General features: G+C 35.0%; 1 protein-coding gene across 4 annotated transcripts in view; it reads right to left on the bottom strand.

Annotated features, from left to right (window-relative positions):
• Nucleotides 1-1,805: 1,805 nt before the first annotated feature.
• Nucleotides 1,806-17,817, bottom strand: part of PCDH7 (protocadherin 7) — a 266,653-nt gene continuing 250,641 nt past the window's right edge. For 2 of the 4 annotated variants that reach the window (XM_030948518.1, XM_030948521.1), the window contains one exon: nt 1,806-6,729. In XM_030948518.1, coding sequence (XP_030804378.1) covers nt 6,350-6,729 — 380 coding nt within the window. In that variant the 3' untranslated portion in view covers nt 1,806-6,349. The remainder of the gene's footprint in view (nt 6,730-17,817) is intronic. The other 2 variants (XM_030948517.1, XM_030948520.1) reach the window with 1 other exon arrangement.

The raw sequence follows: 17,817 nt of genomic DNA, 5'->3' as shown, positions 1-17,817 counted from the left end.
TTTTCTTTCTTCTCTGACTGCGGACAGGATTGTGAAAAACTTAAGTATTTAATTGTTATTTAAGTTGCTCTCTTCATGACACTACATTTTGATGAGTGTGAATTTACCAAAGGAGTAGTAAACGTGGTACAAACCTGCTTTTATACTACCTTGGCTTCTTTGTTCCCTCAGGTTTTATCCTTGAAAGCACAGCTGAAAAGCATTGGGGTTTTTTTCATTTGTTATTATAACATGAACATGAAAAAGCTAGTTGTTATCCTGCAAATAGAATAGAAATATGAAAACTATATCTTGCCTATTTTGTTGTTCCAAAACTGTCTTCTCCTTCAGTGAATGCTATAGAATCCTGCTGGAATCTTTTTAGTAAGCTTACAAAAAAGGATAATAATATACAAACATTTTTTAACCATTGCCTAAATCTTTAGAAACATCACCTTAAATAGAATCACATGCCTTATAATTAAAAAGAATCCTTTCTTATAAATTACAGTACCATACCACAGATAGCTAAAAATTATGAATTAATATCTCCCTATTTTCAAATCCTTACAGCAGTTTGAAACTCCTAAAGGAATATATTTCTATCAATTCTATACCAATTACATTATACCTATTTGCTGTTCTTTGTTCCCTTTTTTTTTTTCCAGAGGCTATTCCACAAGGGTACAGAATAGGTATATTGCATTTCCCGCCCCCCCAGTCTCTTGGTATATCTCAGTCTTTAAACCAGAGGTACTTGCTTCAGCAGAAAGAGCTGTATGAACTGCCTGACTAGAATCTTACTATTTTACTAAGGAATACACTCATCTAACGCTAGCACTGCTTTCCTTTTCAGCAAAGGCTAGATAATTTGCATATTTATGAACTATTAAGCATCTTCTATACACTCCCCACAGGAGGCTCAATAAAGACAAGAAATTATTTCTGCCTAGGTCACATTTATTAATTTCAGTCTCTGCATAAGATTTACAATTTACTGCAACACAGGGGGGAGAACTGAAGCCAGGGTTAAAGGGGAGCATAAATTGTTTGCTTCTGCTAGTTTATATCATCCTCTCTTATCACTCTTAGTGTCTCAGGAAATTTATTTTATCTTTCTGTAATCACCTTCCTGGACGCAGTGGGTAAACAAGAAAATGCAGATAAAAGACAAACAAACATAAGGTCATGCCTTGCATGCTACAACTAGTACAAAATAAACTTGAAAGCTTGATTGAAGTTACTCATTAAAATACTGTTAGTGCTGAAAGAGGTGGAGGGGTAGCTCATTCAAGTGCAGTGTGAGACATCCAGGGTCAGCTGGTGAACTAAACTTTCTCCATAAGCTTGCAGATTCAGACTTCTGCTTGTGGAAAGAAGAATCTTTGACACATTCATTAGAGCAGACTAGAAAATGTTAATTTAAAGCACATTCAGAGAAAGAAATTTGCAATGTGAAGTTTATTTTATAAAAAGTTTTGGCCAGTTTGTATTCACAAAAACCAAAGCCTAATCTGTGACTAAGGTAAAAGGATATAAATGGCTCTTTCTGTGATGTTTACTGGGAAACTGTATTCAATGGTTTCCAAGGCCTCTGTAGTAATTCAGTATTTTGCATAACACAGAGCGGTGAAAGGAGTGTTGACCTTCGATCCCTCTCCCCACAAACACTTTTTTCACATATTATAACTGATGCAAATCCCAATTTAATGGCTGTTTTGGAGCCTGCTCTTTCAAAACAAACAAGCAAACAAAGACAAAAAAAGCTATGTGTGATCCAGACAGCTAAGGAATAAACTCTTTCTTCTTAGATGTTTCCTCTTGAGGAGGATTTGTTCTTGATTTACTGTTATGCTGAGATGGATAATTTGATTCACAGCCAGAGAGAACTGGAGGCTCTTGTTTCTCTTTTTTCCCCCTGAATTTCTACATTAATTTTGTTGTTTTTCTCAATATAGATGCTCTACTGACATTTTAGGATGTGTTAGTAGTTCTAAACTTCTTGGAAAAGATAGCAGCCTTGTTGATAATAAGAAAATTGCCAATCTATAATGGAAATACATGGACTTTTACTAAAGGCTTGTTATTCCACTTAATGGGAAGGTTTTGAACACATTTTTAAAATAAGCCCTTTTGATCAGTAATCAGAAACAACTGTTCAGGTTACAAGTACTCTCTGCTGTGAAAAGAGCTGTGTGCTGTCCAGGGTGACAGTAGCCTTGCCTCTATCAAATTTCACTCAGAAGACAAGTAAAACCTCAGATACCTCTACAGCTGAATCTGTGGCCAATTACTAAGGCAGTGTCATCTTTGTTATTCAAAATACCATTAAATATTGAAACTAGCATGTGATTTAATCTAGTAAAATTGGAATAGACTGTCCAAGAAAGTAAACTGGCAAATGGGCAACCAGTTGAACATGTTATATTTTAATTTGCAGAGACAAAAATGACAAGCAATTTATTTACATAAAACTGTACAAAAGCAAATTAAATTATGTAAATATTTCATAAATAGAGGTGGACTAGCGTTTAATACATTTTGCCATGTTTAGCATAGTTGCGTGCATAGTGACTCATAATAAACAATGATAAATTGTTCTCTGCTTCACTATCAACATCCAAGTTGCAGAACAATAGTCAATGATTATTATTACAAACAGATCGTACCACACTGAATGCAAGTGCTTTAAAATTTAGGAAAAGTTGTCTGAAAGCATACCCCAGGTAGCTGGTGAATGTTGTCTTCTTCCTAGTGCTTATGCTCTTTCAGTTGGTAATACAACTTAACTGGTGGGCTTTCTATTGCTTTTTCATCTGCTTCTTTTCTTAAGGAAACTCTGTATATTTATCACCAGTGAAACAGAAAGAAAAATATTCAATTGTTCAACTTCCTTACAAGTGTTTGGTGATGGCTGGATTTATGGCAAGATCTTTATCCAGATTCATGATTTTTCTGCTTGACAACTTCTAGGGTAGCCTTTCAGCCAATCATTTCAATCCCATTTAAATTTTTCCCCCACATAAAAATAATGTTTAACTTTTTTTCCTGAAACTCAGGCAGCAGGCCAGTCAGAAACCATATTCAATAAACATAGTGGGTCTGAGATCTGGATTAAGCCTTAGATTTTAGACCAAAGCTATTGAACTTTCTAATACATATAAAGTTATATATTAACGCATCAATCTATAAAGGTGCCCTAATGTAAAATACATGCAAAGCTCATTTGAGTTTCCCATGGAAGGAAAGAAAAAGATGATTTCTATACTGTACAAATAAAATGTGATGAAGGCTAAAAGCTATGAAAAAATTGTCAATTCTCCTGGCAACATGAACTGGTGACACCTTGCTAAATAACTATCATATAGACTGATCATACTTTTCCAGGCAGCAAAATTAAAAACAAATTAAAACAACCCCAAAACCCACACAAATAGTAATTTAAAAAATCCTCAAGACCTACTTAAACCACAGCCTTGTGTTAATAATGCTTAAGACTGGTCCATTAACTGAGTTTGGCAAAAGGCTTGTTTTTAAATATATTATTTATAATTTCTCAGAAAATAAACACAGGTAAATATACAGGTTCAAAAAAGTTGGGAATAGCCCCTTACCCCTCAGTGTCCAAACCCAACTACCACTTTACCATAATAATAGGTATAAAAGGCACAGTTGCATATTTTGCATTCACCCTAATTATTTTTTATAGCTTTATTTGTTTATTTTTTATACAAAAGCACTCTATTTATGGAGTGGCACCAGATTTAACCTATTTCAAATAAAGAGGAAAAATACAAACACAAAATATAGTTGTATGTCATGCCAGGTCAGAAGAGTAATCAGCATATTAATAGTGGCTAGTTCCACAAGAATTACTGTGTATACTTACAGTAGATAGAATTTTTAAAAAATTCTTTCACACATTTTAGATCTAAGGAGATGCACACAAGAAAATTATTTAATGACTGTCTTACGTGGTGCAAAAATTGGTGAATGACTGCTGATCCATTTAATCTGAAGGTCTATTATGACCCGTATTATTAGCCTTGTAGAAAAAGTGTCTAAGAATATATGGAACCCAGCTACCTAATTTGTTTTCTTGTGTGTAATATTAAATAAAATCTTATTAAAGGAAGTTCTGTTGAGCATTTGTGTTATGCAATTGTGTATTCTGTTGAAACGTGCAAGAAAAATGTGTTTACATTACATAAGCATTTTTAGAAGCATTTTTAAACAGGTACTTACAGATTATACAAAGCAGTAACTGCTATACGCAGTCTCATAACAAAGTACTAGCTTGCATCTCCCCGTATTACTTAAATAATTAAACATAAAAAATGTTCAATCGTTAATAATCTTTGATTTTAATATTTTCTTTCTAAAATGTGCCCATTCATCATAACTGCTATTCACAAACTAATGTTACTTGAAGAAAGTAAACTTTAGAGAGGACAATGAAAAGGCCAGTAATGGCACAACCCACTATATGGAGAAGTGAATTCAAAAGATAAATGTGATCAGTTGTTTTGATTTACCAACCTCTACCTTAGTTTAAGGTTATTTCTATGCAATTCTTCAAAGCAAGAAACTACCCAAAGCTACATTATGACTACAGTTACTAGAGAGCCAGCTAGCCATGCCTTCGTGCCAGTTCAACAGCCAGGGATCTGAATGCTTTCTCCATCCTTGAGCTGTCCTTGCTGTGTTGTTTGATTGTCGCTTTTGTCTGAATGTCTGAGCTCAGTCTGTGATAATTAATACAGCATCAACTACAAAGCAATTGGTTGATGTTCTGCATGTTTTGTTGCTTTTATTGCACAAAACCCTGTTTCATTTCCTCTTCCTTTCAAGAAGCACTCACCATGATAATTGTTACAGCTCTTGCATATTGTAGCTTGGACTCCTTTTAACTCCTCTTGACCTCCTAGGTATTATACCATTGTTTATCAGACCATTTTTTACTAATGCTAAATGTTTTGAGTCTTGATATCATTTAGTATTGCACTTTTCTTGGTTTTAATGCACTTGGTTTCAAGAAAGCTTTCATTATCATCATCTTTGACGTAACTGAAGCAGTTGATAAGCTGCAACACTGATGACCAGACTTAGCAACCACGCCTTGCAATCTGAAAAGAAGCTTTTGTATCCGAGCTGAAATGTTCTCTTGTTACTGCATTATCCTATTGTTCACCTTTTTCCCTCCCATCAAGCATTCCAACTAACACGGCCTTCTCTTCTACTATTTTTTTTTAATTTTGATCTTAAAAATTCCCTGGAACTAGCATATGCAGCATATAATATGCAGCATGTGCTGCAATGTATCATGTCATTACAAAAAAAGCATCAGTTCCTTTGGGCATTCAACTGAACCACACTGGAAAAAAAAATTGTCATCTGGGCTTGTGAACTGTGCTGCTGCATAGAATGTAACTGAAGCTGTTATGAGTACATGTTATGAGTACATGTGTTTCTTTGTGAATACATTTATTTTCTAAGTCAAGCCCCAATACTTAGCAGTTCCCCTGATCCATTGTGTGATCTTTGGCCTTTTTGTTATTACAATCTTCCCAGCTAAATGTTAGTCTTGCCCAAAATAATGATTTCAACAGTTTATCATTGCTATCCTATGGTATAAGCGTTAGTAATTGTGTTTACATTGAAATAATCATTACAGAGAACGAGAGAGAAAGAGAGAAAGAGACACAGCAAGACAGGTTTGTTCGATGGATAAAACAGAACCAGAGTCCATGAACCACGGGAAAGTATGCCATGTTTTTGACTGCAGTCTCAGGCTGAATGTATTTCTGTTGCTTCCAGCCTCAGATGAAAGGTGAGAGTATTAAAGCTGTGGTCTTCACAAAGTGCCTATTAATCATTATTCCTTTATATTTATCCTATATCTTTATGGTTTCTGAAGGATTGTCCCTGATGGGGATCAGCAATATTCAGATGGTATGTTTCGAATACATTTTCCCTGACCTGTTATCCTCAACAAGCCAGATGACAAACAAACAAAATGAGTGGCTTAATTCATGCTTCTGCAGAGGGGAAACAACAGTGTGTCATGTTCTTTTTAATCAAGCTTGCTACTATGGGAGGAATTTGCAACCATAGATCTAGGAAAACAAAAATCAGCGAGGGGGAATTAGACATGCAAGTAACAGCAATGTTTTCTACATTGTACAGTATAGTCAGGCAGACAGTATAATTACATGCCTGCTATGGAGGCAGAAGTGGCAGGCAGATCTTTTGTCTCTTTGGTGGCCCCCTCTTTATTGTTTCACATTTTTTCTTAAAATTGTTGCGATTTTAAGACTTTTGCCCCATTTCTTTCTTATCTTACGAAAGAACTTTGTTGCTGCTTTTTAGCCTACAGGTAAACTTCTCTTCTAGTTAGAGTATTGACAGGAGATGGCTTGTATTCCCCTGTCTGTGTAAGGGGGATATCCTCTGGGTTGCCTTCTTCATTTTTGCTGAAACTAGCTGCGCTGAAGGTCTCATAAGATGAGGTCAACTTTTTGTTAAGGAGGTTTCTGTTGCGGTCACCCATGAGGGAGGCTTCTCCATTGGCCAGCTTTTCCTGACTGCCCCGTTCATCAACAGGCATGAAAGTGGAGAGTTTTGGCTGGCTCTTCTGCTTTCTCTCCGGAGAAGTGCGGACTGGCATCCAGCAGGAGTCTGAGTGGCCATATTCGTCACATTCTCGGGTGCACTTCCCTGTTAGGGCTACATCTGGTAGAGGCCGTGAATCTGAAAATAAAAGAGAGTTGTCTTTACAAATTAATATTACAGTGACTTCCACTGAAACTGAGAATGCTTGTATTCACAAAAGGTATTTTTAAAGATCTTGGTAAGAATGTGGCAGTAAGTTCCTCAGTAATAATTTTTTCACATTGCATGTGCCCAGAGGCAGCAAGCAAATCTGTACAGTTATTCTCAATAATTGAAAAAATACAAAATCTATTAATTCTCTTCCTCTGCCTGAAAATCAATTCCAGAAACATTTGGCATTAGGTACCAAATTAATTTTTATGTCTGAAAGAGTCAAAGAAACACTTGATTCCATACTGCCAATTTTCTAGAAATTATTAAAAATACCTTTCCTTGATTTTTTTTGTAGAGAATACTCTGAATTTATGTGGAAGATAATAGACCCTGTATCCTGAAAATACTCACAAACATACTTAATGCCCCGCAAATGAGCAGATCTGTTATTGACAAAGGGACTGAATTTTCATATAATGCAACACTCTGCTTGTATTTCTGAGGATTGGGCACTTGAGTTTTTAGCCCACAATATGTTAGATAAGTTGTACAATCAGTAATTGCAGAAGCATACAAAACATCTGCTATGAGCTATAAACTTTACCAATAGTACAAATAAAGCCATTCTGTGTGTACATGTGCATGGTAGGGCATGGGATGAATCTGAGTGCTGCCTAAAGAGAAATATTTTATATGTGACTGGCTGTGTTAGAAGGTGTCCTGTTCCTGTTCACTATGTTTAAGTTTTCTGTACTAAAAGAGCTTTCACTGAAAACCAGCAAAGTTCTTAGGCCGGCAGGATTGACTCCTACCTGTTTGCAAAGCACATATATTTAATATTTTTATTTTGATGCTTGCATACATCTGAATTTAAAAACTACTTCAACTATTAAGGAATGGGTAAGATTCTTAAACCTTGCTTTTATTCAGTTATAGTGTACATTATGGTCTAAAGGAATAACTGAAGCTGCCGACAAAGGAACAACATTATATTCAAACAAAATTGACAAAGAACATAAATCAAAAAATAAATTTTTCAAGCATGTTTGATATGGCTTTCATATGATATGACTTATTTGATGAAATATTTAGGTTTGTTTTGTAAAAAAAAATCAATTCTTTTAGAAGGGAGCAAGGAACATGGAAACATAATCAGGTGCTTCAAATGGGCTGTGGCATCTTTCTACCTTCCCACTACAACACCAAAATTCTTTGTGAACAGTAATTTTTGCCTGTAATAACATGTGTTATACAAACTAATCAAAACTCCTTCAAAGGCCTGCTCAGCCTTCATTCTGTTACTTTTGTTTTGCCTATTTTTCTTTGAATTTGGCTAATAGAGTACCTTCTCAAATGATGACAATTCCAGCTGTGATTTTTTTATAAATTGATAAAAGAAACCACTGCTGAAGATAAAAACAACCAACCAAACAAAAAAACCTCAAAACCCAACAACCAAAAATCCTTCACTCTTCCAGAATAAAGCACTTTAATTTAAAATAATTAAAACAGGTGCTTGCAGAGAAAGCATATTTCATTTTAACATCTGTAGATTTAATCCTGATAGAATTGCAAAAGATCTTAAAAGTCAGATTTATCTTCATCCTGTCCTGATTTTTTTTCAGGCATTTAAACATTAATTTAATAAATAATTTGTTGCAGTATTGTAAAGAGTGCACTATTTATTAATTTAATAAATAATTTGTTGCACTATTGTAGAGAGTACGCTATTTGCTACTGGCAGGTGTCAACATTTAATAGGCTTTACTGTATGCATTCTGAATACTGTATAAAATTTCATATGTCAATGAAATATCACTGACTTTAATGAGGAAACAGCCCTACTTTCTAGATAACTGAGTAACCCTGTAACTAAGATGTGTAAGGCCAGGAGGAGGGAACTGAGTGATTTTTTCTTTCTTAAATTTTTTCCTCAATTTATTTTTAAGGCTTTTTCCCTTAGACAAAATTCCCACTTTTTTTTTTTTTCCACAGTGAAAAATGCAATACTATGAAAACTTATCAGCCTGTTGGTTTTCAGGTGGCTGTGTTCTGCAAACATACACTGAATATGGGGATGGTTACAGGAAAATCCTCTGTTTGTCAGCTAAATCAGCATTATTCTTACTCTCCCTAATGATAAGAAGCATAATTAACTGCTCCGCCGCCCTCATATTCTTTGATTTTTAAGCAGAATTTTTCATATTTTCACAACAGGGCCAATTCCCTTAAACCTCTATAAATTATTTGAACCAGCACCTTATTTCCAAAAAAATCCTGGCCATTAAACATTATCCTTGCTTCAAGTATTTTAATTATTACTCTGACAGAATATTAGCAAACTGTGGATCAAGGCAGTTTGTCTGACCTTTATTTAAAATATAAGAATATATGCTTATTGAAAAGATTTTCTTTTGTTGTCATTTGAGTTTGGTTTTTTTTTTCCAGATTGAAACAATTAGCACCTCATTATATCTGATGGTGTCTTTCTAGCTGAAAAAATTTCAGCAATACATGGGTTCATAAAAATCCTTCCCTTGCTGGTGGTCTTTGAATCGTGCTCTTGAAAATGCAGCATTTTGCATTGTAGTGCTTCTCCTATCCACTTCTGACAAATACTGGAACTCCTTATTGTGAAACATGAGTTTTAATGTACACGCCTTAATGTACAATTCAGCCTTATAATGTTGTTTTATGAAGCAAAACCCTCCAAGTCAGGGTGTTACTGAGTTGCCCTGTTGGGTTATGTGATAGAGCTCAGAGAGACACTGGAAGAACAATAGTAGCCCAAATAATATCCTGACAGACCTACCCAAGCCCACCATACAGCAATCAGACACTCAAAGGTCCATCTGTCCAGGCCCAGAGGAGCACAGGGGTGTATAGTAGCAAGTAGAAACTCAAAACAAGGATTCAGGAAGAAAAGTCTTTCTGTGTAATGCTGAGGATTGCTGTCTAGGTATGCAGAGCAAATTATAAGATATAAGGAAAAGGAATTTGGGACGGCAAAGGACTTAGATGACATTTAGGGAAGAAACCATCAGGAAGACAAGTGAGGAGTTTAGGTGATAGAGGGGAAAGAGAGATATAAGGGGATAAAAGGGGATAAAATATTTTGCTGGGTAAGAGGTATGTCTGGTTATGTTCTATGCCGGATGAACACCATTTGTCCTGTCCTCTTATCAAGTTCCTTTCTAACTCTTTCCTGGGAATGGATTCTCTATTATGAGTGAATGTACAGATATGGGTGTGTGCACTACCACTAGTAGTGGTTTTTCATCCTGTCCAGCCAGAGAAGAGGACAGAATGAGGCCCCTGGTGCTGTTTGTGTTCATGGGAGGGCTCTGAGTGTCTGTGATCTGTGGGGACAACTCGGTTATATCTGGTGTATGTGTGTGCTCTGTGTGTGTGCCTGCTGGGAATATATCCTCATCTTTGCTTGGATTTGGGAGTACGGAACAGCAGCAGCCTCTTGTTCCTCAGGCTGTCAAACCCAGTGCCATATATTTTCTCTAAAACACCTTCAATTAAGATTTGACACTTACAGCCTTCTACTCCATTGCTTTCTTGCATCTTTTCTCAGAGCTTGAATCAGTGCAGCATTTGAGTACAAATTTAATCTAACATGGTTTGAAACCTGTTGCATTTTAATCTCTCATCTGTTTAAAAGATTGACTTACCTAAACTAGTGGTATAAGGGAAGATTGGGCGCTTTCTATGCACTTGATAAGAGTGATTTAACCTCTAATTTGGATAAACTGCCATGCCACTTTAGCTACACAGTAACTGCATTTTTGCTAACTCGCTGAAACAGATCAACCCTCCTTTGCAGAGTAGGGACTCTATGGTGAGCATTTTAAATTACCTAGACCACGGAGTTTTGAACAATCTCTAAATTTGAAAATAAAAATAAATTTACTCATGTCTTCTAGTATAATTTGTGTTGAAACACATCTATCTCTAAGCTAAATACTTTTCCTAAGTGCTTCTCAGTTTAAAAGTGAAATACTCCAGCAGTGACCCCACTGAGAACTGACAAGTCTAATGGAATATGACATAGCAAACAATTTGTCAGCAGAATTGGCAAATCATCAAGGAGCAGCACAACAGATTCCTACTGCAGTTACATATCTGGAAACCAAGTTAATTTGTGCTTAAAATGCCTCTTATTAACCAAAAAAAGTTATCACAATGTTAATTAGTAGAGAAAGATATGTGGTATTTCTTGTTATACTGAAATCTGTAGATTTGGAATTAGATTCTAAGAGTTTGTACAGACCAGTCAGATTCAACTTTTTATCTGCCAAAAAAAGATCATCAGAAGATGTCATCAGAAGGTATATTAGTTATTTTCAAGCATATCTTCTCATCAGATCAGAACTTGTCTCAACCATTGTAAACCCACTCCCTAAAATACAGATATTTAGAAAAAAGATTAGGCATACACGCAAATGGAGAATTCAAAATTTAATACTTTTAAAACAGATTGCACTTGCCAGACTTCATCTTGGGAAAACATTGGAAAACATTAATTTAAAGGGCCTTAAAATCTACTTTGTCATTGTATCTGATAGAAGCTTCCATAGAAAATTTTTAAAATTTATCTGATAAAAGCTAGGTATTTTTTTTAAACTTTAGTAACTATTCATCCAATAAATCCTTAAACATTTGCAACTAATTTCTGAGACAGAGATATGCTTTATGCTTTCCATAAAACTTTGTACAAAAGAATGTAATTGATTGGAGATATTTGTATGCGTGCTAATGTTTCTGCTGATTGTAGCTGACTGTTCCCTTAGGGCTAGTAGGGTTGCTTCTTATCAAAAAGGGAAGGCACCTACCACTACAGGCTGGACAGGGGGAAAGATGATGTTCTATCTCCACTTTAATACCAAAGAAACTAACTCAAATATTCCAACCAAGCAGTCTTCCACTATTTTCTCTCCTCCTATTCCTAAACAAAAGAGGTTAATATATTTCATCAAGGACATAAACAGTATTATGAACTCAGTAGTCAACAAGTACACCTGGGGATTGGAACTAGATGATTTTTAAGGTCCCTTCCAACCCTATCCATTCCATGACTCTTCATGTTACAAGTTATGTGCTTTTATTTTACACACACATTGCAGAAATATAGTCAAGAATGCTCACTCTGGCTCCACTCTACACATTTTTAACAACTATTCTTGTACAATATATTTTATAGACCCACATCTAGTTATGACATTGTTTTAGCACAGACACTGGAGAAAAATGTAAAGAGCTTTTCACTTTTTCATTTTTGTAAACCACACTCAAAGCTGATGGTAACAACAGACTTAAGATGTACATAAGCTACCAAAAGTTTTGTTCCACTTGTCCCTGGAGATGGAAAACCTTCCAAATAAATAGTGACAGTGTATCTAGACACAATGATTTGAACATCTGCAGAAAGCATTCGTAGTTGTAGACCTTTTTCTTGGAGGAGTACAAAACCACAGTAGCCATATAGTAGTAAAGCAGTGCAACAGTACTTCTGTAAACCATGCAGCGTGGACAACAGGATCTGAGGAGCCATCGGCAGAGGAGTTCTAAATAGTATCTATGACAAATCAATGACTCCATGCAGATCTTGCTTTCCACATTGACAGGCCCATAATATCCCTGCATGGTTCCATTTATTGAGGACCTACAAAACTGCATGTGGAGTAGTTCCAGCTACTGTGAGAAAAGAAAAAAAAAGAACAGTAAAGAAAGAGACTGTGGTTTGGATGAGTCCCATTTTTTCTGCATTCTGTACACAAACATGTTAGATTCAGAAGAGCATCCAAAATGCAAGTAAAACACCATTATATGATTAAAGTGGAGTATGTTTATATGGCTTTTATATTAAAAGCCATGACTCTTTTATGAGCTGTGTGATCAGGGACACAATAGATCTCTCAAAGCCTAACAAGTATTGACGACATGATCAGGGAACAATAACGCAGAAAACAGCTGAGAGAGTACATATTGTAGAAAATCACTGTTTAAGGGGGAAAAAGAAAGCTAGTCTACCGGGATATACAGCTACAACAGTACTGTTGCTGAAATTCTTGCCTCCTAATTGCTGTAATTCAGGAACTGCACCCCAGTTTGTGCTATGGCATATTCCGACATGCCAAGACACTATAAAAATACTTAAACATGTTAGAAAGCATCAGCAATTTCTTTCTTTGTACCTTAGGCTAAATACAGTTAAACAGCAGTTGAACATATCTCAAGAAGCGTTTAGTGCCCCAAGGCTTGGACTGCTGTCATTCTGAATGTGGCATTACCGTGTACTGCAGACATAGTGCATGCCGTCTCTAAAACAGTCTTACTGAATAAAGTCAAACACAAATCCACTGCCTGAGATATGCCAACTGCACTGAAGTAATGAATATATTAATTGCTTTTGGACTAGAATAATTTCATGTATATCATGCCTAATTCTAAAATTCCTTTCAGTGCTTAAGAAAATACTTGAGAGTACAGAAAGGTTTTATGTATATTGATGGAATGATTAATATTGTGAGACAAGATATGACAATGATATAAAATAATGAGTTCTAAAAATCTGATTTATTTTTCAATGCAAAGGAAAGAAATATAGAAATAAAGAATGAAGAATTGCGATTGAAAGTGAGACTTTTCAATACTTTACTTGTAAAACAGTTGAAAATAATAGCTCCCCTTAAACAATCCCTAAAGCCAGCAAGACTCACTGCTGTGATGAGTCCAAAGTCCTAATACTTAGCAGTTTCAAGAGAGACCTGAGTGGCATATTAAAGGAAATATGTGCTGATAAATGATCCATTACAATTAAAACTAATAAAAAATAAAACAGACAAAAAAAGCAATGTCATAGGAAAATAGAAACAGTTAAATGATTCTTTATATTTGAAAAAAGTTCATGCTAGATGAATGAAAGTGAATTAGTGAGAAGAGAAAGCAGATGTGGTAGAAAAGAGCAGTGATAATGTACCTAAAAGGCAAGAACAAAAAAAAAAAAAAAACAAGAGTGGAAATAATCTATTTTGCAGACCCATAGTGAAAAAGACCAGAAGTAATGTCCTAATTGCAACAATGACAAATCAGGTTAGAAATTGGAAAAATCTTTGAGGATGAATGAAGTAGTAATGGAAGGTTACAGAATCTGGGATGAGTTTTACAAATGTCTAGAAAATTTTTTTTCCAGGATAACATAAATGTAGCTAATGCTACCTTGGGAGAGAAAGGATGCACTAAATGACCTCTAAAGTTTCCCTTCATCTCCACAGTTCTGTTGATGTGATTGCTAACTCTCAGGTACTTTGGCCTCAATCCAATTCCTAACTGCTTCTGGGTTGAGACTCTTGACTTATTCAGTAATAAATCAACCTCAGACAGTGGGCCTCAGTTTAACCAAAAATCCATTTTAGAATCCTCCTTAAAATTTTATGGTAATAAAACCAAAAGCAAAACCCAGAAATAGTTGGACCACTTAATTCAGGTGTTGATCAAAGGAATACAGAAACATAAAGCCTGTAATGAAAAAAGCACCCCACCCATTCTCATGTTCCAACATGATAATTTAGCATTTATAAAATCTTGTTTCCTGAGGAAAACACATCCACTCTATTTTACAATTATTTTCTTCACAAAGTTAAAGAATGAATATTGCTTCTGCCTGTAGTGGTGCAAAACATATCACACCTCTGAAGTCCATTAAACCTGAAACTGGTGTAAGAACCAAAATTTCACAAGTGTTTGCATCTTAGATGATATTTTTGTTTTGCTTCCCTTGAATATTACTTGTTTGTGTTTTACGGAGGAGCAGTCGAATAAGATAATGAACATACAGAGTTCCATTGGGTTTTTAATGCTTATTAAACATACTACAGCAGTCTGTATAGCTACTTAAAATGACTCAGACATGTAACCAAAGAAATATCACCCAAGTAATAAAGAAATATTTCCTAAGCAATAATATTTCTGGCTGAGTTTCCACATAGTCATAGCTATTTCCATCAAAGTTACCTCCATAATGTTAAAGTATAATATTCTTTAATTATTTCCTGAATTATGGAACAGCTTGATAAAAAATATTTCTTGCCTAAATTAGTGATTATACAAGTTCAATAATATTACATCTATGTTCTTCAAGGAATCACCAGTATTTCACAACTAACTTAAAGACAGTTTATGTTAAAAACAGGTCTATCAGTTTTGGTTTTTTTTACACTAAAAAAAACATACACTTGTACTCTTATGGGCCAAAATCATATTGATCTGATGGTTGTCAGTGAAGGACAATAACATAAATGTTGCAACATTATAGTTAAGTGAAATCAAATTCAATGAGATTAATCCTAGACAAATACTAGTTTGATTACATTATAAAATAGGAAAGGACAATAGAAACACAGTTTTCTCTTGTTTAAATTGTATTTATCAAGTATTTCAGACTGTATTATTTCATTTGCTTTCACAAAACCAATTGCATATATATAATGAGAACTAAGTATCAGCTTATGGGATACCAGTGGTGAGTACCATACTAAATGTAACATGCTGAACCTAAATTCCCCAGATTTTAATTTTCTAGATTTAAATGTATTTGCTGCAAGATTTCTTGTAATCCTGTTAAATCCTTTGATAGCCTGATTTACTTCTATCACTGAAATGGCAACATATCCTTCAGAAAAGCAGGACTTACTGTGGATTCCTGAAGTAGCACAGACATTAAGATGTAGGAAACATTTAAGCCGTCTAATTGTTCTGCCAATCTAATGCTAAGGTATTAATCTGTCACTGTGTCAAATTACATGCCTTTATTTTTTTCAGTAAAATGTGTCAGTGCTTAACAAACTCTGAGCTGAAACAATTTATGGAGCAATTAGAATGTCAGCTCTCCTACAGATGGCTTAAGAAAATCTGAATCAAGGCTCAAAAGTCACCATAACTTCCTTGATACTCCTGCCAAATTGATGGAACTGCAGGAGCTCTAAGGGAATCAGGTAGCTAGCAGCCATTATTAGCTCACCTCAGCTGTTCCTCTCTTTTATTTTATTTCCTGTTGATAAGGATTTAATAATGCATTTTCACATCAGGAATGGACACTAGGTAGGAAAACAAGTGCTTTTGCCATAGAAGACAAAAACACCATGATTTCCCTTAATCTCCCTTCAATTTATGCCTACCTCATTCAACAGATAGCTTATTTTTGGAGATATTAAAAATAATAATTTCTAAGGGATGCTAATGAATGCAGCATTGCTTTCATTTAGAAAATAAAAACATGGGCCCAAAAGATGTCTGGTGTAATTTGGTCTCATGGATATCTCACAAATATCTTCAAAGATATACAAAACTGATAATGAAATTTGAATACATAGAAAAAGTCAGTGACATGGAGTTTCAAGCTCTTTTTTAAGACTGATATTTGTTGAAGCAATATAAAAATCCATTAAATATGGCTAAGGTTTAGCTTCAAATGGTGACTGATTAAAAAGATAAACCCCCACTAAGCACATGGCCAGTTAATTGTCACAAGTAATAGCAGGAATAAAATCAATAAACAAACAGAAAAACTGAACCACTTGACCTTGTTGACAAGAACTCAAACTAAAGTTTGAGGCTTCTGGTTGAAGGGTTCTATATTTAAGAATTGGTTTTAAGGGAAAATACTGATTTCTTTCATACCTTTTAGTGAGCTACTTCTTAGAGAATTATTCTGATACATGAAATAGTAACTTGACTGATTATGTTGGTAGTACCACTGCATTTGTGAAAATGAAATGCTTCATACTGTTCCACTTTGTGCAGCAAAACATTGCTGGATTCTGGATCTATTTTATACCTCATATACAGAATAGAATATTGAATAATAACCTATATTAAATAGTAGCATTGCTTTCATAAAAAGGGAATTACTCAGGTTTCCAGAGGTTTTCTGTGTGACTCATGCAAAGTATATTTTGTTACAAGTCATAGACTCTCAAAGGTTATACTTGTAATTGTAAAATGAGCTGAAGCTCTGTTAATTTATATTATTTTATTCTCAAATGGGGGAAAGAACAAAGTTATCTATGCTCTACATGCAAATTATTACCTAAATAATGTAGGGCTCAGCATGAAGCAGAAACAAATAACTTGTGACTACTTGTCTTTTTAGCAGCTGTTGAGAGAAAGTTGTATAGTAGGAAGAATTATAGCAGTCATGTGAAGGATCTGTTTAACCTTTTGTGTCACGTGAAGGGAACCTTATCCCAAACAATGGAAAAAAATATACACTTATCTCTTCATGTCATACATATTTCTTTCATAAATGCGTGTGTAAATTTGTAATTTTACTTAATGATTTTAGAAGATCTGGATTAGAACCAAATTTAATTCAACGCAGTGAACTGAAAAGTACAAAGAATGCATTTTCATGTCTTTGATAGAAGTTCTACATAACAAAAGACTGAAATGAATGTTAAAAAGAGAAATAAAAAACATTATTGTATTCATTCACATTTTTCCTATGTGTGTAAGTATACTTCAGAAGAAATGGGTTAAATTTTATAAAATATATTGCTCATCCTCATTAATTATGAAGAATAACAGAAATATAAAAACATGAAATGTAGCCATAAATGATAATACTTCCACTTGCCATTGGGAAAGAAAGTTATTTACTGATGAAGTAGTTACAGAGTTTTGTCTTTTACTCCACATCAGTGGCATGAGCCTCCTATTTTATAGAATAGTAGGATAATAGAATATTCTGAGTTGGAAGGAATCCACAGGGATCGCTGAAGTCCACCTCCCGACCCTGCACAGGACATCCTCAAGAGCCATACTAGGTGCTGAGAACATTGTATAAACATTTCTTGAACTCTGGCAGGTTTAGGACTATGACTACTTCCCAGGGGATCCTGTTCTGGTGCTCAAACATCCTTGGGTGAAGAACTTTTTCTAATACCCAACCTAAACGTCCCATGACACAGCTTCAGGTAACTCCCTCTGGTCCTGTCAGTGATCATCACAGAAAAGGGATCAGTGCCTCCACCTTCACTTTCCCTCATGAGGAAGTTGTAGACTGCT

The sequence above is a fragment of the Camarhynchus parvulus genome, chromosome 4 (assembly GCF_901933205.1).
Source record: "Camarhynchus parvulus chromosome 4, STF_HiC, whole genome shotgun sequence".
Taxonomy (NCBI): domain Eukaryota; kingdom Metazoa; phylum Chordata; class Aves; order Passeriformes; family Thraupidae; genus Camarhynchus; species Camarhynchus parvulus.
The sequence above is the reverse complement of the archived record's forward strand: the minus strand, read 5'-3'. Positions and strand labels throughout refer to the sequence as shown.